This window comes from Notothenia rossii (genome assembly GCF_949606895.1).
Source record: "Notothenia rossii genome assembly, chromosome: 6".
Taxonomy (NCBI): Eukaryota; Metazoa; Chordata; class Actinopteri; order Perciformes; family Nototheniidae; genus Notothenia; species Notothenia rossii.
Genome location: NC_136909.1, coordinates 82,702,256 through 82,719,008, shown reverse-complemented (window position 1 = coordinate 82,719,008; position 16,753 = coordinate 82,702,256). Strand labels below are relative to the sequence as shown.

The 16,753-nt window shown below is 40.3% G+C and overlaps 1 protein-coding gene across 3 annotated transcripts in view; it reads right to left on the bottom strand.

Annotated features, from left to right (window-relative positions):
- Positions 1–16,753, bottom strand: part of LOC307043872 (uncharacterized protein) — a 93,206-nt gene that overhangs the window by 71,439 nt on the left and 5,014 nt on the right. The window contains exons 4-9 of one of the 3 annotated variants that reach the window (XM_079688792.1): positions 16,340–16,456; positions 16,131–16,158; positions 15,954–15,974; positions 15,816–15,875; positions 14,744–14,859; positions 12,528–14,652 (exon numbers count right to left, since the gene is read on the bottom strand). In XM_079688792.1, the coding sequence (XP_079544918.1) occupies positions 14,750–14,859; positions 15,816–15,875; positions 15,954–15,974; positions 16,131–16,158; positions 16,340–16,456 (336 nt within the window). In that variant the 3' untranslated portion in view covers positions 12,528–14,652; positions 14,744–14,749. Of the gene's footprint in view, positions 1–12,527; positions 14,653–14,743; positions 14,860–15,815; positions 15,876–15,953; positions 15,975–16,130; positions 16,159–16,339; positions 16,457–16,753 lie in introns of those variants that run through there. The other 2 variants (XM_079688793.1, XM_079688791.1) reach the window with 2 other exon arrangements.

The window sequence follows — 16,753 nt, the reverse complement described above, 5'->3', positions numbered from 1 at the left end:
GACACTTTTGCACAAACACTTCCTCTCTCAACCTTTGTTTTCCTCTGTAACTTGAGTGATTTGTATATTGTGGTCACTGTGTGGGTGTTTAAGCGAAGATAAGGTGTGATAATCAGCACAGACAGGAGATGTTACAAAATGTGAGGACAGTAAGATACTTCCTGTGAGGTGTTATCTTTAAGTTTTGAGATTTGTTTAGCATGTCTGCAAACAGCTCCTTTTCAACAACGTTCCTCTTTAAGAGAATTTAATCATTTTTTGAAAACCATCAGTCAGACATTAAGAAAACAGTCATATAACATGCGAGAGAAAAAGCCACAACCACTGAGGAAACCATTACATTAATAATGAAAGGCATGTTATAGTTAGTCTTGTCGATAAACAGGAAAAGAAAGAATCAGACTCCATTATCTCTCACTGAAAAGGAGAAGGCATTAAGATAACTCAAACACTTGTATAACTTGCTCTCCAGTTCTCATGGAGTTTAGCTTTGGTTAACCACCTGAAGCTGTAATATACAGGAAGGGCCTGAGTCATAGTCATAATCAGAGGAGCAGGGGGTTTCCTTTAGTTGTCTTGCTCACCGTGTTGGGTTATGGCCATTGAAAGAGATTGCAGCGGCTAATAGTCAGCAAAATGTCAGAACACACAATAAATCATCATGGAACATTAGTGCATTATTATTGGGTTTCATCTCTTTAGATGCATATGTGTTATGTTACTGTGTCCACAGCTGGAGAATGCAAATCATACGCTCACTGGAATAGACAGAATTTTAACAACATTAATTGTGCAGAATATTTATTCTGAACATTTTATTTTATCACACAAAAGCTCTCCACTTTATTAGAGAAGCCAGGGGTCAATGGAGGAGATTGTTTTGTGGTGACAGCGAGGAGAAAATATAAACAGAGCTTGGAAGTTAAATGGGCCCTGTTATGCTCATTGTCATGCTCATATCAGTGTCTCTACTTTAAAGAGTCCTCTCCTGCTGATGTTCAGGTGTATATCAGTATGTAGTGTCTCTACTTTAAAGAGTCCTCTCCTGCTGATGTTCAGGTGTATATCAGTATGTAGTGTCTCTACTTTAAAGAGTCCTCTCCTGCTGATGTTCAGGTGTATATCAGTATGTAGTTTCTCTACTTTAAAGAGTCCTCTCCTGCTGATGTTCAGGTGTATATCAGTATGTAGTGTCTCTACTTTAAAGAGTCCTCTCCGGCTGATGTTTAGGTGTATATCAGTGTGTAGTGTCTCTACTTTAAAGAGTCCTCTTCTGCTGATGTTCAGGTGTATATCAGTATATCAGTGTCTCTACTTTAAAGAGTCCTCTCCTGCTGATGTTCAGCTGTATATCAGTATGTAGTGTCTCTACTTTAAAGAGTCCTCTCCTGCTGATGTTCAGGTGTATATCAATATGTAGTGTCTCTACTTTAAAGAGTCCTCTCCTGCTGATGTTCAGGTGTATATCAGTATGTAGTGTTTCTACTTTAAAGAGTCCTCTCCTGCTGATGTTCAGGTGTATATCAGTATGTAGTATCTCTACTTTAAAGAGTCCTCTCCTGCTGATGTTCAGGTGTATATCAGTATGTAGTGTCTCTACTTTAAAGAGTCCTCTCCTGCTGATGTTCAGGTGTATATCAGTATGTAGTGTCTCTACTTTAAAGAGTCCTCTCCTGCTGATGTTCAGGTGTATATCAGTATGTAGTGTCTCTACTTTAAAGAGTCCTCTCCTGCTGATGTTCAGGTGTATATCAGTATTTAGTGTCTCTACTTTAAAGAGTCCTCTCCTGCTGATGTTCAGGTGTATATCAATATGTAGTGTCTCTACTTTGAAGAGTCCTCTCCTGCTGATGTTCAGGTGTATATCAGTATGTAGTGTCTCTACTTTAAAGAGTCCTCCCCTGCTTATGTTCAGATGTATATCAGTATGTAGTGTCTCTACTTTAAAGAGTCCTCTCCTGCTGATGTTCAGGTGTATATCAGTATGTAGTGTCTCTACTTTAAAGAGTCCTCTCCTGCTGATGTTTAGGTGTATATCAGTATGTAGTGTCTCTACTTTAAAGAGTTCTCTCCTGCTGATGTTCAGGTGTATATCAGTATGTAGTGTCTCTACTTTAAAGAGTCCTCTCCTGCTGATGTTCAGGTGTATATCAGTATGTAGTGTCTCTACTTTAAAGAGTCCTCTCCTGCTGATGTTCAGGTGTATATCAGTATGTAGTGTCTCTACTTTAAAGAGTCCTCCCCTGCTTATGTTCAGATGTATATCAGTATGTAGTGTCTCTACTTTAAAGAGTCCTCTCCTGCTGATGTTCAGGTGTATATCAGTATGTAGTGTCTCTACTTTAAAGAGTCCTCTCCTGCTGATGTTTAGGTGTATATCAGTATGTAGTGTCTCTACTTTAAAGAGTCCTCTCCTGCTGATGTTCAGGTGTATATCAGTATGTAGTGTCTCTACTTTAAAGAGTCCTCTCCTGCTGATGTTCAGGTGTATATCAGTATGTAGTGTCTCTACTTTAAAGAGTCCTCTCCTGCTGATGTTCAGGTGTATATCAGTATGTAGTGTCTCTACTTTAAAGAGTCCTCTCCAGCTGATGTTCAGGTGTATATCAGTATGTAGTGTTTCTACTTTAAAGAGTCCTCTCCTGCTGATGTTCAGGTGTATATCAGTATGTAGTGTCTCTACTGTAAAGAGTCATCTCCTGCTGATGTTCAGGTGTATATCAGTATGTAGTGTCTCTACTTTAAAGAGTCCTCTCCTGCTGATGTTCAGGTGTATATCAGTATGTAGTGTCTCTACTTTAAAGAGTCCTCTCCTGCTGATGTTCAGGTGTATATCAGTATGTAGTGTCTCTACTTTAAAGAGTCCTCTCCTGCTGATGTTCAGGTGTATATCAGTATGTAATGTCTCTACTTTAAAGAGTCCTCTCCTGCTGATGTTCAGGTGTATATCAGTATGTAGTGTCTCTACTTTAAAGAGTCCTCTCCTGCTGATGTTCAGGTGTATATCAGTATGTAGTGTCTCTACTTTAAAGAGTCCTCTCCTGCTGATGTTCAGGTGTATATCAGTATGTAGTGTCTCTACTTTAAAGAGTCCTCTCCTGCTGATGTTCAGGTGTATATCAGTATGTAGTGTCTCTACTTTAAAGAGTCCTCTCCTGCTGATGTTCAGGTGTATATCAGTATGTAGTGTCTCTACTTTAAAGAGTCCTCTCCTGCTGATGTTCAGGTGTATATCAGTATGTAATGTCTCTACTTTAAAGAGTCCTCTCCTGCTGATGTTCAGGTGTATATCAGTATGTAGTGTCTCTACTTTAAAGATTCCTCTCCTGCTGATGTTCAGGTGTATATCAGTATGTAGTGTCTCTACTTTAAAGAGTCCTCTCCTGCTGATGTTCAGGTGTATATCAGTATGTAGTGTCTCTACTTTAAAGAGTCCTCTCCTGCTGATGTTCAGGTGTATATCAGTATGTAGTGTCTCTACTTTAAAGAGTCCTCTCCTGCTGATGTTCAGGTGTATATCAGTATGTAGTGTCTCTACTTTAAAGAGTCCTCTCCTGCTGATGTTCAGGTGTATATCAGTATGTAGTGTCTCTACTTTAAAGAGTCCTCTCCTGCTGATGTTCAGGTGTATATCAGTATGTAGTGTCTCTACTTTAAAGAGTCCTCTCCTGCTGATGTTCAGGTGTATATCAGTATGTAGTGTCTCTACTTTAAAGAGTCCTCTCCTGCTGATGTTCAGGTGTATATCAGTATGTAGTGTCTCTACTTTAAAGAGTCCTCTCCTGCTGATGTTCAGGTGTATATCAGTATGTAGTGTCTCTACTTTAAAGAGTCCTCTCCTGCTGATGTTCAGGTGTATATCAGTATGTAGTGTCTCTACTTTAAAGAGTGTCTAAGAAGTTGAGCCACAAAGGGAGAATATTCAACCATCCCAGGAGCAGCAAAACAAATGGGTTAGTGTAAGATAACTTATCGTAAAATTATAAATCTTAATCTTACATTTATGTGAGTTAAGAGACAGCAACCTCTTTCTAATAAGGTACATAACAGTAATTTAACAAGCATGAAAATGGGGAAATATAGTCAAAATATCGTAAGTATAACTAATACAGGATATGAAATCAAATATGAAACAGAAACAATCAAGAAAGGACACAATCTTTATTCACTTGGATATTTTTAGGCAAGCTTAGTCATGCAAGGAATGACTCTGTTTCCACACACACCCACACACAATCAAAGATGTGCAGGGGAAGAAAGTTGTATTAGCAGCAGCTGTTTGAGGGAGGTTCATGTGGCTGTAGAATCACATGGTCTGTAGATTGTTCTGAAATTGGTCCTCTGTCCTGAGCATTCACTTTTTGCCCCTTTATGTTCATACTGTCACAGTTTCCACATTTAATAAACATGTGCATCTTACCAGCCTCTTCTAATTTGTTGTCACTGTGCGGGCCATTTTTGTTGATTTTGGCTACGATCCCAGATCCCAGAGCACAAAGCCCTTTTTATTTCAGACGGTACGCCTGGGGGGGAAGTAGCTGGAGGATGAGTGGTTACTTCTTCTTGTGAAACAGAAAGATAAATAGATTTTCTGTCGATAGGATAACTCTCATATCAGCTCTAAACACTTTTAAACTCTGTTATCTTTCCGTAGATCAAGAGACTGTTAGAGTCACAGGTGTTCCTTCATCCTCGCCCTTTTTTTCGTTTGTTTACAACTAGTTGGAATTGTTTAGTGTGGCGCAGTGGATAGAGCGCTGGTGTTGGGATCAGGGGGTCACAGGTTCAAACCCCACTGCACTCAGCATGTCGTTGTGTCCCTGAGACACTTCACCCCAAATTGATCCTGTGGGGATTGCCCACAGTTTTGAGTATTTAAGTTGATTTGGTTAAAAGCGTCTAACATGTAATGTAATGTAGTGTGGTGGAAATCCCACACTTAATCTTCTGGTAAGAAAAGAACAAAGATACAAGCTTAAACCAAAGTTGTCATTTCATAAAGAGTTATAGCATTTAACAGAAACTATCTATTTCCAGGAAGGACAGATAACCTGCATCACTGATACAAAGATCTGACCAAGTTACACAGCAAAGGGAAGAGGATTAATTCAGCTAGGTCATTTACATTACAGTCTTAAGAAAGGTGGGGGGAAGAAGGGGAAGCACAGCATGGTAATTACAACCCTAACATCCATATGATAATTCCCTGGTTAGGAAACTATATATATTGAATTATTATAAATTCCCATGACATTTAGATAACAATAGGAATTCTACTTAGATATTAATATCTCTTTAGGTTTTGCTTGAAACTGTTGGTTGGTGGGAATGAGATAACTTGCTTATACTTTCTCAATAAAGAGTGGAATTGCTTGTTATGACTTAGACATGGAAATAGGCTTGACTTCTTGAAGAGTGAAAGCATTACACTGCAACAAGGCCGCACACTTCTTTATCTCTTTTACACAAACACACACACACACACACACACACACACACACACACACACACACACACACACACACACACACACACACACACACACACACGCACACACACACACACACACACACACACACACACACACACACACACACACACGTTCCACTAGTAACAAAGAAAAAAAACTGCTTTGACTCATCGCCTTGTGCAGTTCCCGTTAGTCTGTTTGAACTATTTTGGTGAATGAGCCCAGTTTTTTTCAACCAATAGGTTTAATTTGAAGGATATGCTGATCTTTGGGCCCAATTACAAACCTTCAAGTTTACATTTGGAGTTTTTGAGATGCTGATTTGAAACGGGCATTTCCTGTTGCTGCCAGAGAGAGGGGAGTTCGTCAGATAATAACACCTCTACAGTAGTGTGTTTTTAGTTTTGTAGAATACAAAAATACTCATTCTTAAATAAAAGTGTTTTTGTATTAAAGTGATCCATAGGAAAAAATATTTGATAGGCAGGCAGAGTTTACAGACTTAATGGATATTTAATTTCAGACTATAAGACATACAATGTCTGGACATTATCCCTTCACAATGCAATGCAATCAAACAAACTAAATACATAGTCCCTCTATAACACAAACACAACCAGCAGCTGGCACTTCCATTATTGAGTTACATTGCATTGAAACTCCATTGTAGCCAGCCCTGTGAAGTTTAATTGTTAAAACATTATAAAACACCTGAATTAATATGAGTTTAATATAGGCTTAAACATAAGTTAAATATTAAAGATCACTTTGCAAAATGTATGACCTAAAGTAACCTCATGATAAGTACAGCATACCTTCCAAATATGGTCATGTGTACAGTGCGTTTCCTTATATGGTACACCCACAATTCATTCAGGTCACAAACACATGACCAATCACAATCCCTCCTGTTTCTTTAATATGACAATACACTTCACTTTTAACAGGTCTGACATTAGAGTCTTGTGACGTTTTGGCTGTGTGATGCCAGTAATCACCCCACAGGATCACCAGCTCTCATTCGCAGAAAGATCATCATCAGATCATAGAAAACACCTCTGCTGTCATGGCCTGGCTCTTGGCCATGACAGAGAATGTGGAGAAGACAGGGCAGCTTCACTGGGAGAAGAAGTCTTTCGGCTGCAGATCGAGTGAACAGATAGCGGGGCTGACGTGCCCCTGGATGACTCACCTCCTGTCACACAAGACAACTTACCACAGAAGTATAATCTCTTCACTTTTGTTTACTGGCAGAGAAACACCTTCAGACAATCAAACACTAACACGAACAAAAAACAACTCTCATTCTTAAGTAAAGCAAGTTTTATTTCTTTTGACAACACAAGCAAATCACAAATGAAAGAGATGTTAAAGTGCTAAAAGAATGTAACATACATATTTTCAGAAGACAGACAGAGTTTAAAGACTTATAATGGAAACTTAAGACTAAAGAACAAACAAAGGCTGGATATAATCCTCTTAACTATAATGCAATCCAACATACGACAAACAACAAGTCCTTTTAACAGTGGATGACATTACATTGTACACTTCAATGTATCCAACCCTTGTAGTGTATGAATACAGTACACAGGCTACAGCAGGCCTATTCAACTGGCGGTCCGCGGGGCAGATGCGGCCCAGAACCAACTCCCGAGTGGCCCAGCCTCCCGTAGCCAAATTCCTACACTAGTACAGACCATGGACGCAACACTCCACGTTGCATAGAAACCACCAAACCACAACGCAGCACGTTTTTTGAAAGTGCCTCTAGTGGTGCATCTAGTGGTGCATAGGACGGTGGTCCTATGATAGCAACCCAAAAACATGTCTCTCTCAACTCTGAAGCGTAAACAGAGACAAAACGGTCATTGATCTTGTGGAGCAGATCCAGGTCAAGCTGGACCTTTTCGCGACCGACTTGAGCACGGGTCGGATGCTGTATTTTCCGACGCTCCCCAAACACATCACATCTCCGGCACAAATCACGGATGTGATGACAGATTTCATTGCAAGGTTGAAAGAGAACTTTGCCGGTCGATTGGATGGACTTGCTCTGCCCACAGAGGGGATGATGGGCTTTGCCAGAGACCCCTTCACTATTGCGGGTAGGTAGGGGGGGACGTATCAACCAGAGCAAAGGAAGTGGTCCCCTCCCCTGCATCGACAAGGGGAAATATACACTGGAACTTATTGACATGCAGCGCACCAACGGGCCAGCGAAGTTTTGGAGTGATGTCAAAAAACAGCAGTTCCCTAACGTTCAGAAAGTAGCGATCTGTGTGCTCAGTATGTTTGGATCAACATACACATGTGAATCAAGCTTTTCACACATGAACTCAATCAAAAGTAGCACTCGCTGCTCCCTGACTGACAGCACTCTTCACCAATGTCTTACGGCCCGTCTACACTACAGGCATGAAAAAATCTTGAAGCTGGGCGTGTCTGAAGCTTGGCGATTTTTTGCGAGCAACCAATCACATGAATCTCCCGCCCCCGACATACAAAGCAATAGAGAGGCGAAGTCCCTCCCCTTCCGGGAGCCTCCATGGGACCCCGGAAGCGGAAAATTATACATTGAATTCAATGGAGAGAGAAAACGTATCTTTTGATCCCGTTTGAATTGTGCCACAAATGACACATATGATGTTTGTCAATTTAAAAGAACATTTTGCAAGTCCAAAAAATTTAAATGTGTCGTAAAACTGTGAAGTAACACATTTTTTTGTGTTAAGCCGCTCAGTGAACTACATGTCTCTGGTCCCGCACAATACGCGTCACCAACACAAAGATGGCCGTCACGTTGGCACATTTCACCTCATTCTTTCAGAATGAGAATAAAAGTATAAAACGAGGTGAAAATCACTACAAGTCTGGGCACGTTGAGAGCTGTACATACACGAAAGGGGAGTTAGTCGGTTCTGTAAGAGCCAGCATGCGGGACTGGCTTTACAAGGTTTCGGTGAGTAATATGAGTGCAATGTTAACAGATTAATGTCAGTCAATAAGGAGGAGAATGAAAAAGAAGATGATGAACCACAGACCCGGCATATAATGACTGCAGTGTGCAGGGCTTTGTTAATTTATGTTACTGTTATCAATAGCATTAGTTGACTGAGAAAACCGTCAAGAAAAAAAGTTTAGGGATGTTACGAGTCGACAAGCATAATATGAACCACGGCTGTGATTGACAAACTGGACAGCCAGTCAGAAGCTAGAATGCCAACCTAGAGAGCCAATCAGAACCTAGAACGGGTGTACTGTATACGGGTGTGTATGCTGTGGATAACATTAGTGTTCACAAGAACAAGGTATACTCCCGTGTTTTGTTTTAGTTGCTCTTCAGATTGAAGCGGCCAGTTTTATATCGACTATATGTGTGATCTCCCTTTTACATCTCGTTGTGTCATTTGAGTTTATTTGCTGTGTGTAGATTCAAGGATTTTGGTTATCTTGTCAATTTGTTTGGTTATCTAGGCACAGCTGTGTGTGACTCCCTCTGGTACACTGGTATGTGTTTTCCTAATGTAGAGAGCATTGATTAATTCATAAACTAAACACTGAGTCTAGATCCTGACCAAAAATTCTTTTTTTGTTGATCAAATGTTTTTCAAAAATGTAATGCACATTTAAAAAAATTCAATGTACAATCACAACCAATACAACACAAATTACAAAAAAATCAGAAAAAACAAACAATAACAACAATCAGACAAGAGGACAAAACTATGGAAAAATAAACCCTCCCACCCCCAGATCTGGACCATCCTTGTATTGCTCATTCAATCTATTATAGCATGTTAACAAACATGGTACTTACTTTATTTGTACAGATCTACATGGGAGAGGATGGCGCGATGCAGAGCGCTGTCTGTGGTTGTGCACGGAGGATGTACAAATGCAGCCACGCTGCAGCATTGGCAATATTTGCCATGTGGCAGATCAGCTCCACAGAAGTTGAGTGCCAGTGGAGGAAGCCTGGCACTTCAAAAGTAGTCCAGCCGGTGTCTCAACTCTACCAACAACAAGAGGAGACCTACAACCCACTGGCCAGAGACATCGCCACTGAGGAAGTAGACTGGTTCAGGTCTGCACTGAGGGGCGCAGCGTGGCATGGCATGGCTTTTGTCACCTGAGCCGGAGCTGCAGCCTCAACATCAGGCCATTTTCACCGTGCCGGAGCTGGTGAAGGAGCATGGGGGTCGGGGGCTTGAGGCAATTCTTGCCTCAATGCGACTGAGCAGAGACCAGCAAGCTGCCATCCAGACAGCCACCGTAGGACAGCGGACAAATCCTCAGTGGCAGTTACACAGGCAGGGCAGGTTGACAGCCAGCAATTTTGGTGCTGTGCTGAGGTCGGGACTTTCATCCACTCCATGCGCGTCCCTCATGAAGAGGGTGCTTGGGGGGTACAATTTAGACGGAGTCATGGCTGTCAACTGGGGAGTTGTAAACGAGGTGTGTTTGGCCTTTTAAGTGTGACACATATGTAGTGATAAATGCTTCACCTGACCACTGTTCCTAAATAAAAAAAGTTTTCTGCATCGTCAGTCATTTTTTCCAAATAATTACCAATATTTCACAAATTCTTCATGTCAACTTAAGAGCACAGCTTTGTGTCAGCTTTGCTTGGTTCATTTTACTGGGGGGCAGCTACATGGATGTTGGTGCAGTCCACAATCATTTTGCAGTTGAAGGCAGAATGAATTTATTATTGACTCAGAATGAAGCACAACTTCATGTCATACAGGTCATTGACTTTATTTGTAATTGTGTAAAAAAATAAAGCATTGATTAGCAAGCAGGACCTGCAGGAACAGAGAACGGTGATGGATGGAGCTGGGAAGAGAGAAGAATAAAGAAAACAGATCAACTTTATTATCGGATATTAAAAATTCAATTTCAAAACAAGTTGCCGCTCCTACAGTTTTCTAGTATGTAAAGATGATTTCACATGACCAATGCAAAATATCACACTCAATACATGTGTGTCTCTGGGGGGTGCATTGTGCCTTTGATGTATATAAATAATATACCATAACCAAATACTATTACGTACAGTGGAAATCAGGTTGCCAGAGCAGGTCAGTGTGCATGTTCCTCAGGGTCTCAGCAGTTACAGGTGAGGTAAAGAAAATAAAAGAGAAAAAGGTCAGTAACAACACTTTAAAGTAACAACACTGAATAATTATCTCTTTTAATAATTTTCTCTCAGTAATCACTCAACTACTGTCTTTCCAACCAACAGATTGACTCACTCTCACTATCATCACAATGACACATGTCCAGAAGAATGTCATTCAAAGCTCCCTGCCTGCCTGCCTTCCTTCGACTCTCCCTGAACTGCTTCCTTAGTAGCCTACCCGGTGGAGGGCGCAGTAGGCTACTCTTCAAATGTTTCACGAAATACTTACCATGATGACTACTCTTACTGTTTAACATTTTGGTGTACTTCATGTAATAAAATAATAACTTCATGGTAAGGCTACTAAAAAATGACAAGGCTAAGTAATATAATGCTAACTAACGTGCTCACTACTAGCTAGGTCGCTAACTTGATTATGTTCCATCCACAACATGTATATTACCTATGATATTACCTGATATGTCTGATCCAGCGACTCCTGGTCCTTTCATAAGACGGGAAGCGATAGAACGAGCAAGTGGTATGATCACTTTTGTGATTACAACATGGTACAAAGCACACAGGCATCTTATAAAAGTGAATTTATTGGAGCAATCTCTTATATTTATTGGAGGGAATAAATCAGTTATGAAATCTTCTTCTTCGCTTTAATTACGATTCGCAACCACTTGGAGCATTATCGCCTGTGACATCACATGCGTGACCCAGAATGGGATTTGGGATTTGTAGTCTTTGTAGTCGCGTATTTTTCATAGTCTTATATTTCAACAGTTTTCAACAAAATGTGACTTTTTTGACATGGAAATGATTGTTTAAGATTGACAAACATCATATGCGTAGTTCGTGGCACAATTCAAACGGGATCAAAAGATACGTTTTCTCTCTCCATTGAATTCAATGTATAATTTTTCGCTTCCGGGGTCCCATGGACCGGAAGTAGATGGGCGTGACTTCGCCTCTCTATAGCAATGTTAAAACGAAGTAAACTGGATATAAACTCTCCAAACAGGCGAAAAACCTACCAGTTTCACCCACTGTCTCTGCCACCTCCCTCCATGCCTGGTTCCTCCGGTTTGTATCCCGGTAAATAGTTCCGGTCGTAAAGAACCGGGTGATTTGCTACCGTAATATCTCGTTTGGAATATGAGGAAATGAACTGTGGTCTGGCTCTCCCAGCTTGCACGCGGTTTGATTGGCTACGCTTGCACTGGCGGGATTTGCATAAACGGGATTTGATTGGCTGATGCCAAGCATCGAGCCTCAAAAGTTGAACATTGTTCAACTTTTGATGCCGATAGATGCTCGTGATGCTTGCAAAGCCATGCCATGCTCCCCACAATGCAGTTCGTCGAAGATTAAAAATCTTCTACGTCACCCCATTCAAACTCTATTCTTGTTATTTTTATCAACTTTTTTGTTACTGTCATATTGTATTTTATACCTGTTTTTCATTTAGTCTCTAATGTCTCATTAATAACTATAATGATAATATCAAGGTGTGCCTTAACCTCACTGAGCTGAGGTTATTTGAGCCTCTCAGGAGAGAGCTCTCTTCCACCTGGTTGTAGAAAAGAACAGATCGCCATTGTGCTTACAACTAAAGACAGCCACGCAAACACTGCGGTGTGTACTGCTCCTTATGGGTACTGCAATATTTGAAGAGCTGGAGCGGCGTTCCGGTGCTCTCCGTCAGCACTCTAGTCCAGAGGTTCTCAATTGTTTTTCAGCCAAGGACCCCTTACAAGATAGAGAATACACCAAGGACCCCCTCATTCTGTTTTGTGATTTTGGGCTATATAAATAAAAATTGACTTGACTTGACATGTATGTCCCTTGGAATAATCTGACGGAGCCTATTTTTTAGACTTCTATAGTCTTAGTTATGTGAAAGAACAACACAAGAGCAATGTATTAGAAATATATTAGATATGTATTAAAAATATTTGCACAATCTCAACACAGAATACCCATAAAACAATCAATCAATTAGCTGCAAGTAACACAGTATTTCAGAACACACACACACACACACACACACACACACACACACACACACACACACACACACACACACACACACACACGACAGATCAAGTGTTTCACTCTTAGTTCAAATTAAATGATTTATAAAAGTCTAATAAAAAAATAAATGCAGGCTATAAACAATTGAACACATGCCTGCATTGCAACATATATCAAGTAAATTGCAAAACAACTGCAATTGCATTGTTACAATCCCAAACCACTACTTGTAATGGCAGCCAGCTCTGGACACTATTGGAGTGATGCAAGGCAGTCCATGAAGCTGATTGCTTCTCTCTGCAAGTGAAGACACACATATCAAACTAAATCAATAAATGCAACATACAGTATCTGACATTTCTGTTGCTCACACACATAGCCACGCACACACACGCGCACACACACACACACACACACACACACACACACACACACACACACACACACACACACACACACACACACACACACACACACACACACACACACACACACACACACACACACACACACACGGGTTAAAGCGTTCCGGCACCTTCGATTAATAAGTAAATAAATCTGATTGGCAGTTTCATACATAATAATGTCAAGCGAGTTCACAGGGCTGCCAACTCTCACACAATTGACACACGCTCTCAGCCACAAGTCCATTTTCTCAAGCAGTGAAAAACAAATGTCATAACTGATAATGTCATGGTGCGAAAAGAGGACACTACTGCACATTGCGCAACAGCAGCACCAGGCAGCAGACCATCTGAATAGCGAGAAATATACACAAATGTATTATATTCTAAATTATTCCCATGCATGTTGCTCAAAGTAATCTCAGTCAGTCTCACTTCTGCGGCTCTCCCTCTCCTCTCGCGCCAGTGCGATGAGCCGCGCAGAGCCGGACACATCAGTGGACTCATCCAATTGAACCGCGAATTTAGACCCTCTCAGTCTTTCCAGCATTTGTGATTTGATATCAGCAGACATGTCCTAAATTCGTCGTCTGCTCTTTAGCAGAAACAGACGTAACGTTAACCATCCGTCGTTGTTGCTGGCGGTAGTCCTCGCCCTTCCTCTCAAAAAAAGCCCGGTCTTTTTTTACATAATCTGGATGCTTGGTCTCGAGGTGCCTCTTCAATTTGGCAGACTTCATCGCCTCATTGGCAAGACACCGCAGGCATATCAGACATTTCAGTTTCCCTTCCACTTCAATAAATCCATATTGGAGATACTCCTCCTCGTATTTCCTTACTTTTGTTTTTTGTTTTTCATTTACTTCATTTGTAGCCGTAACCGGTCGTTTTAAAAATCTGTCCATCTTCGTAGTATGCTAGCCGTGTTATATCTCTATGATGCTAGCAGTGGCGCTCTCTGACTGACGTACCAGTTATTGTTGTTTCCATGGTAACGGGTGACACGCTTGATTTTTAAATGTATAGATTTGTTAGATTAGAACGTAATCTATGAACTATTTTAGATTAAAAAAATAAAATATTATTTGTTGAACAATTAAGCCTTTTGTAAAAAGGCTTAATTGGGGGTCGCGGACCCCACTTTGAGAACCACTGCGTGTAGTCTACACTCCTTTCCGACGAGACATACCACGTGAAGACACATTACGCTCGTGTTGTGTTCAAGGAACCTGCCCTTGGCCAGGAAAAACAGGCACTCGCTTGTTTAATTATTTTGCGGTCTAGATTTCTTCTTCTTTTTTGAAGTGAAAAGTTGTCCGTTAGTCGGATGGGCGGACGGACGGAAGGACCCCCCCCTCCCCCCAAAAAAAACGAAAACTCTTCGGTTCTCCGCGAATTACACAAGTCACCCAAATCAGCGTTAAAAAAGCGGGAGGTGCCGTGTTTCTTCATACAGTTAAGGCACTTGAGTGTTATGGTGCAACAACCTTACCAAAAAGGAATTGGCCTTAAGAGACACTTTTACAAAAATGCCATATAAAAGTTAAAAACCCTGATGTTCCTAAACTATTACACAGGCAGAGTCGTTGCTCCCGCTCTCAGAAATGCACCTGCAGCATACCAACAACAAGAACAGAGCATTAGAAACATGTCAGATTATGGCAGAGAAACTCATTAAAACAAATAGATGATTTTAAATACCTGGAATTATGAATAATGATCTTTGTAACAGAAGGTGAGAAGCAGCAGCAGCAGCACAAGAACAAGAACAAAGAGGATACCAGATCCCATCAGCATCCAGTGGTGGCGGCGAGTCGCTGTCAAGAGATGAGTGTTGTTTGACAGTTAATCCACCAACAGGCAACATTTATATTTCAATGTCCAATACATCATTAAATGTACAGTAACATCACGTAGGCTACTTAAGATTAAAAACACTTAAGCAGCCTACAGGTAAAACTACAAATTTGTTCAAACATATTCAAAAAAGGTTTAGGGTTACTACGCAAAGATTTGACTTTCTTAGATAACTGTAACTTCAACCCACGCTAGGATTTATGAATGAAAAGAGATTTGAGGCCAACATCCGTGATATAACAATAATCATTTCACCGCATTCGGCTATATTGAGTCAACAGGAAGTCAAGAAACATTATGTAACTTTACAACAACAGTGTCTCAGGTTTTACAAACAGTGTGAGAGAACGTCATAGATTTCCTTCACACTTAATGCCTTCTGCTCAGTTCAAAACATTGTTTATACCTGAATCTTATCTCTTTTTTCAGATAACTGTTATCAGATACTTGTAATGTGGTATATATTCTTGTGTCAGGTTAAAGAGTGTTGCAAATATAGCATTAACAGCCACAACAATGGAAGGCATTAAGCATTATTTATTGTGGGCCATGGACATGTCTCGACATGTCTCGACATGTCTCAACATGTCTGGTTGCAATACTTGAGTTAAAGGGGCCCTATTATACTTATGGGGGGTTCTGCTTACTGTAGGTACATAGGTGTTTGTGCATGTAAATGGTCTGCAAAGGCCTAAATCCCAGGTTGCTTATGAGTGATTGTTGTGTGAAGTGATGACTACTGAGTGAGAAATTACTCATCTCATTTAGAGTGCAGTTAGGTGGAGAAGTCAAATCTATTCTTGAGACAATCTTCTGACTACATATACATATCTTTTAGTTTTGTCTTTTGGTTTTCCCGATACCATCTTACATATTAACTTATCATGTTATTTTGAAGAAACAATAAAGTTTGTACCGTTGTAATTAGCAGACTTTGTAGGGTCATTCTCCATCTCATGTTGATCACCTTCACCTTCTAACAGAGGACAGGAATATTTAGATGCAGCATACAAGTGTTGCATTCAAATGTATTTTATTTTTTGTAGTTCCTTACTTTTTTTCCTGCTGCAGTCCGCTGTAAAAAGAAGATATTGTTATGACAGAACATTGCGGGCAATACATTTAAAGATTGAACTTTAGACTAAAGCATGTTTTAAAATGTAAGTAGTTTGTAAATATACACAAATACCCTTTAGATATGACACAAAGTCTGACAGGTAATGAGACTTACTGGTGCAGAACGCTTCATTGCGTTGCCCCTACGAAAGAAAAAGGTCATTAGTTCTCAGTTTAAGTACTTATGCTGAAACAGTCATAACAATACAGTGCTCCAATGTGTTATGTAAACATGACGCGTCAACACATAATTCAGAGTTTTTAACTCTACTTTGCATACTTAATAAGATGTGTGTGCATTTAATGGTTTTTAGAGTGTAATACCTCAGAGAGGCAGGTGCATGAGAAGTTCAGCTGGTTGTAGCAGTCTTTGGAATCAAAAGTCCAGTCGCTTTGCCCCTCTGTTTCATTTACCGAATCTTGATTTTTCAGCACTTTCCCCTTTAGTCGATATATGGAAGAAAACAAAAACATGACAGCTTTACAAACAACTTCAAAATGACTGTTCATATAAAAAACACTTAACTTTGGGCATTCCATTAAATGAATCTAGAAAAAATATTCAAAATCTTTTATCTACCCTCTTTTACTATGCTATCTTTCTTTAAGTGGTACACTTTATTTAAAGAGGTGCTCTGTGTTACATAATAATAGTATAATCCCTATTCAGTAAGATCTAGGTGTAATGTTAAGGTGTGTACAGCCTAAGCCTAAATGCTGCATGATACTGTATGAGTG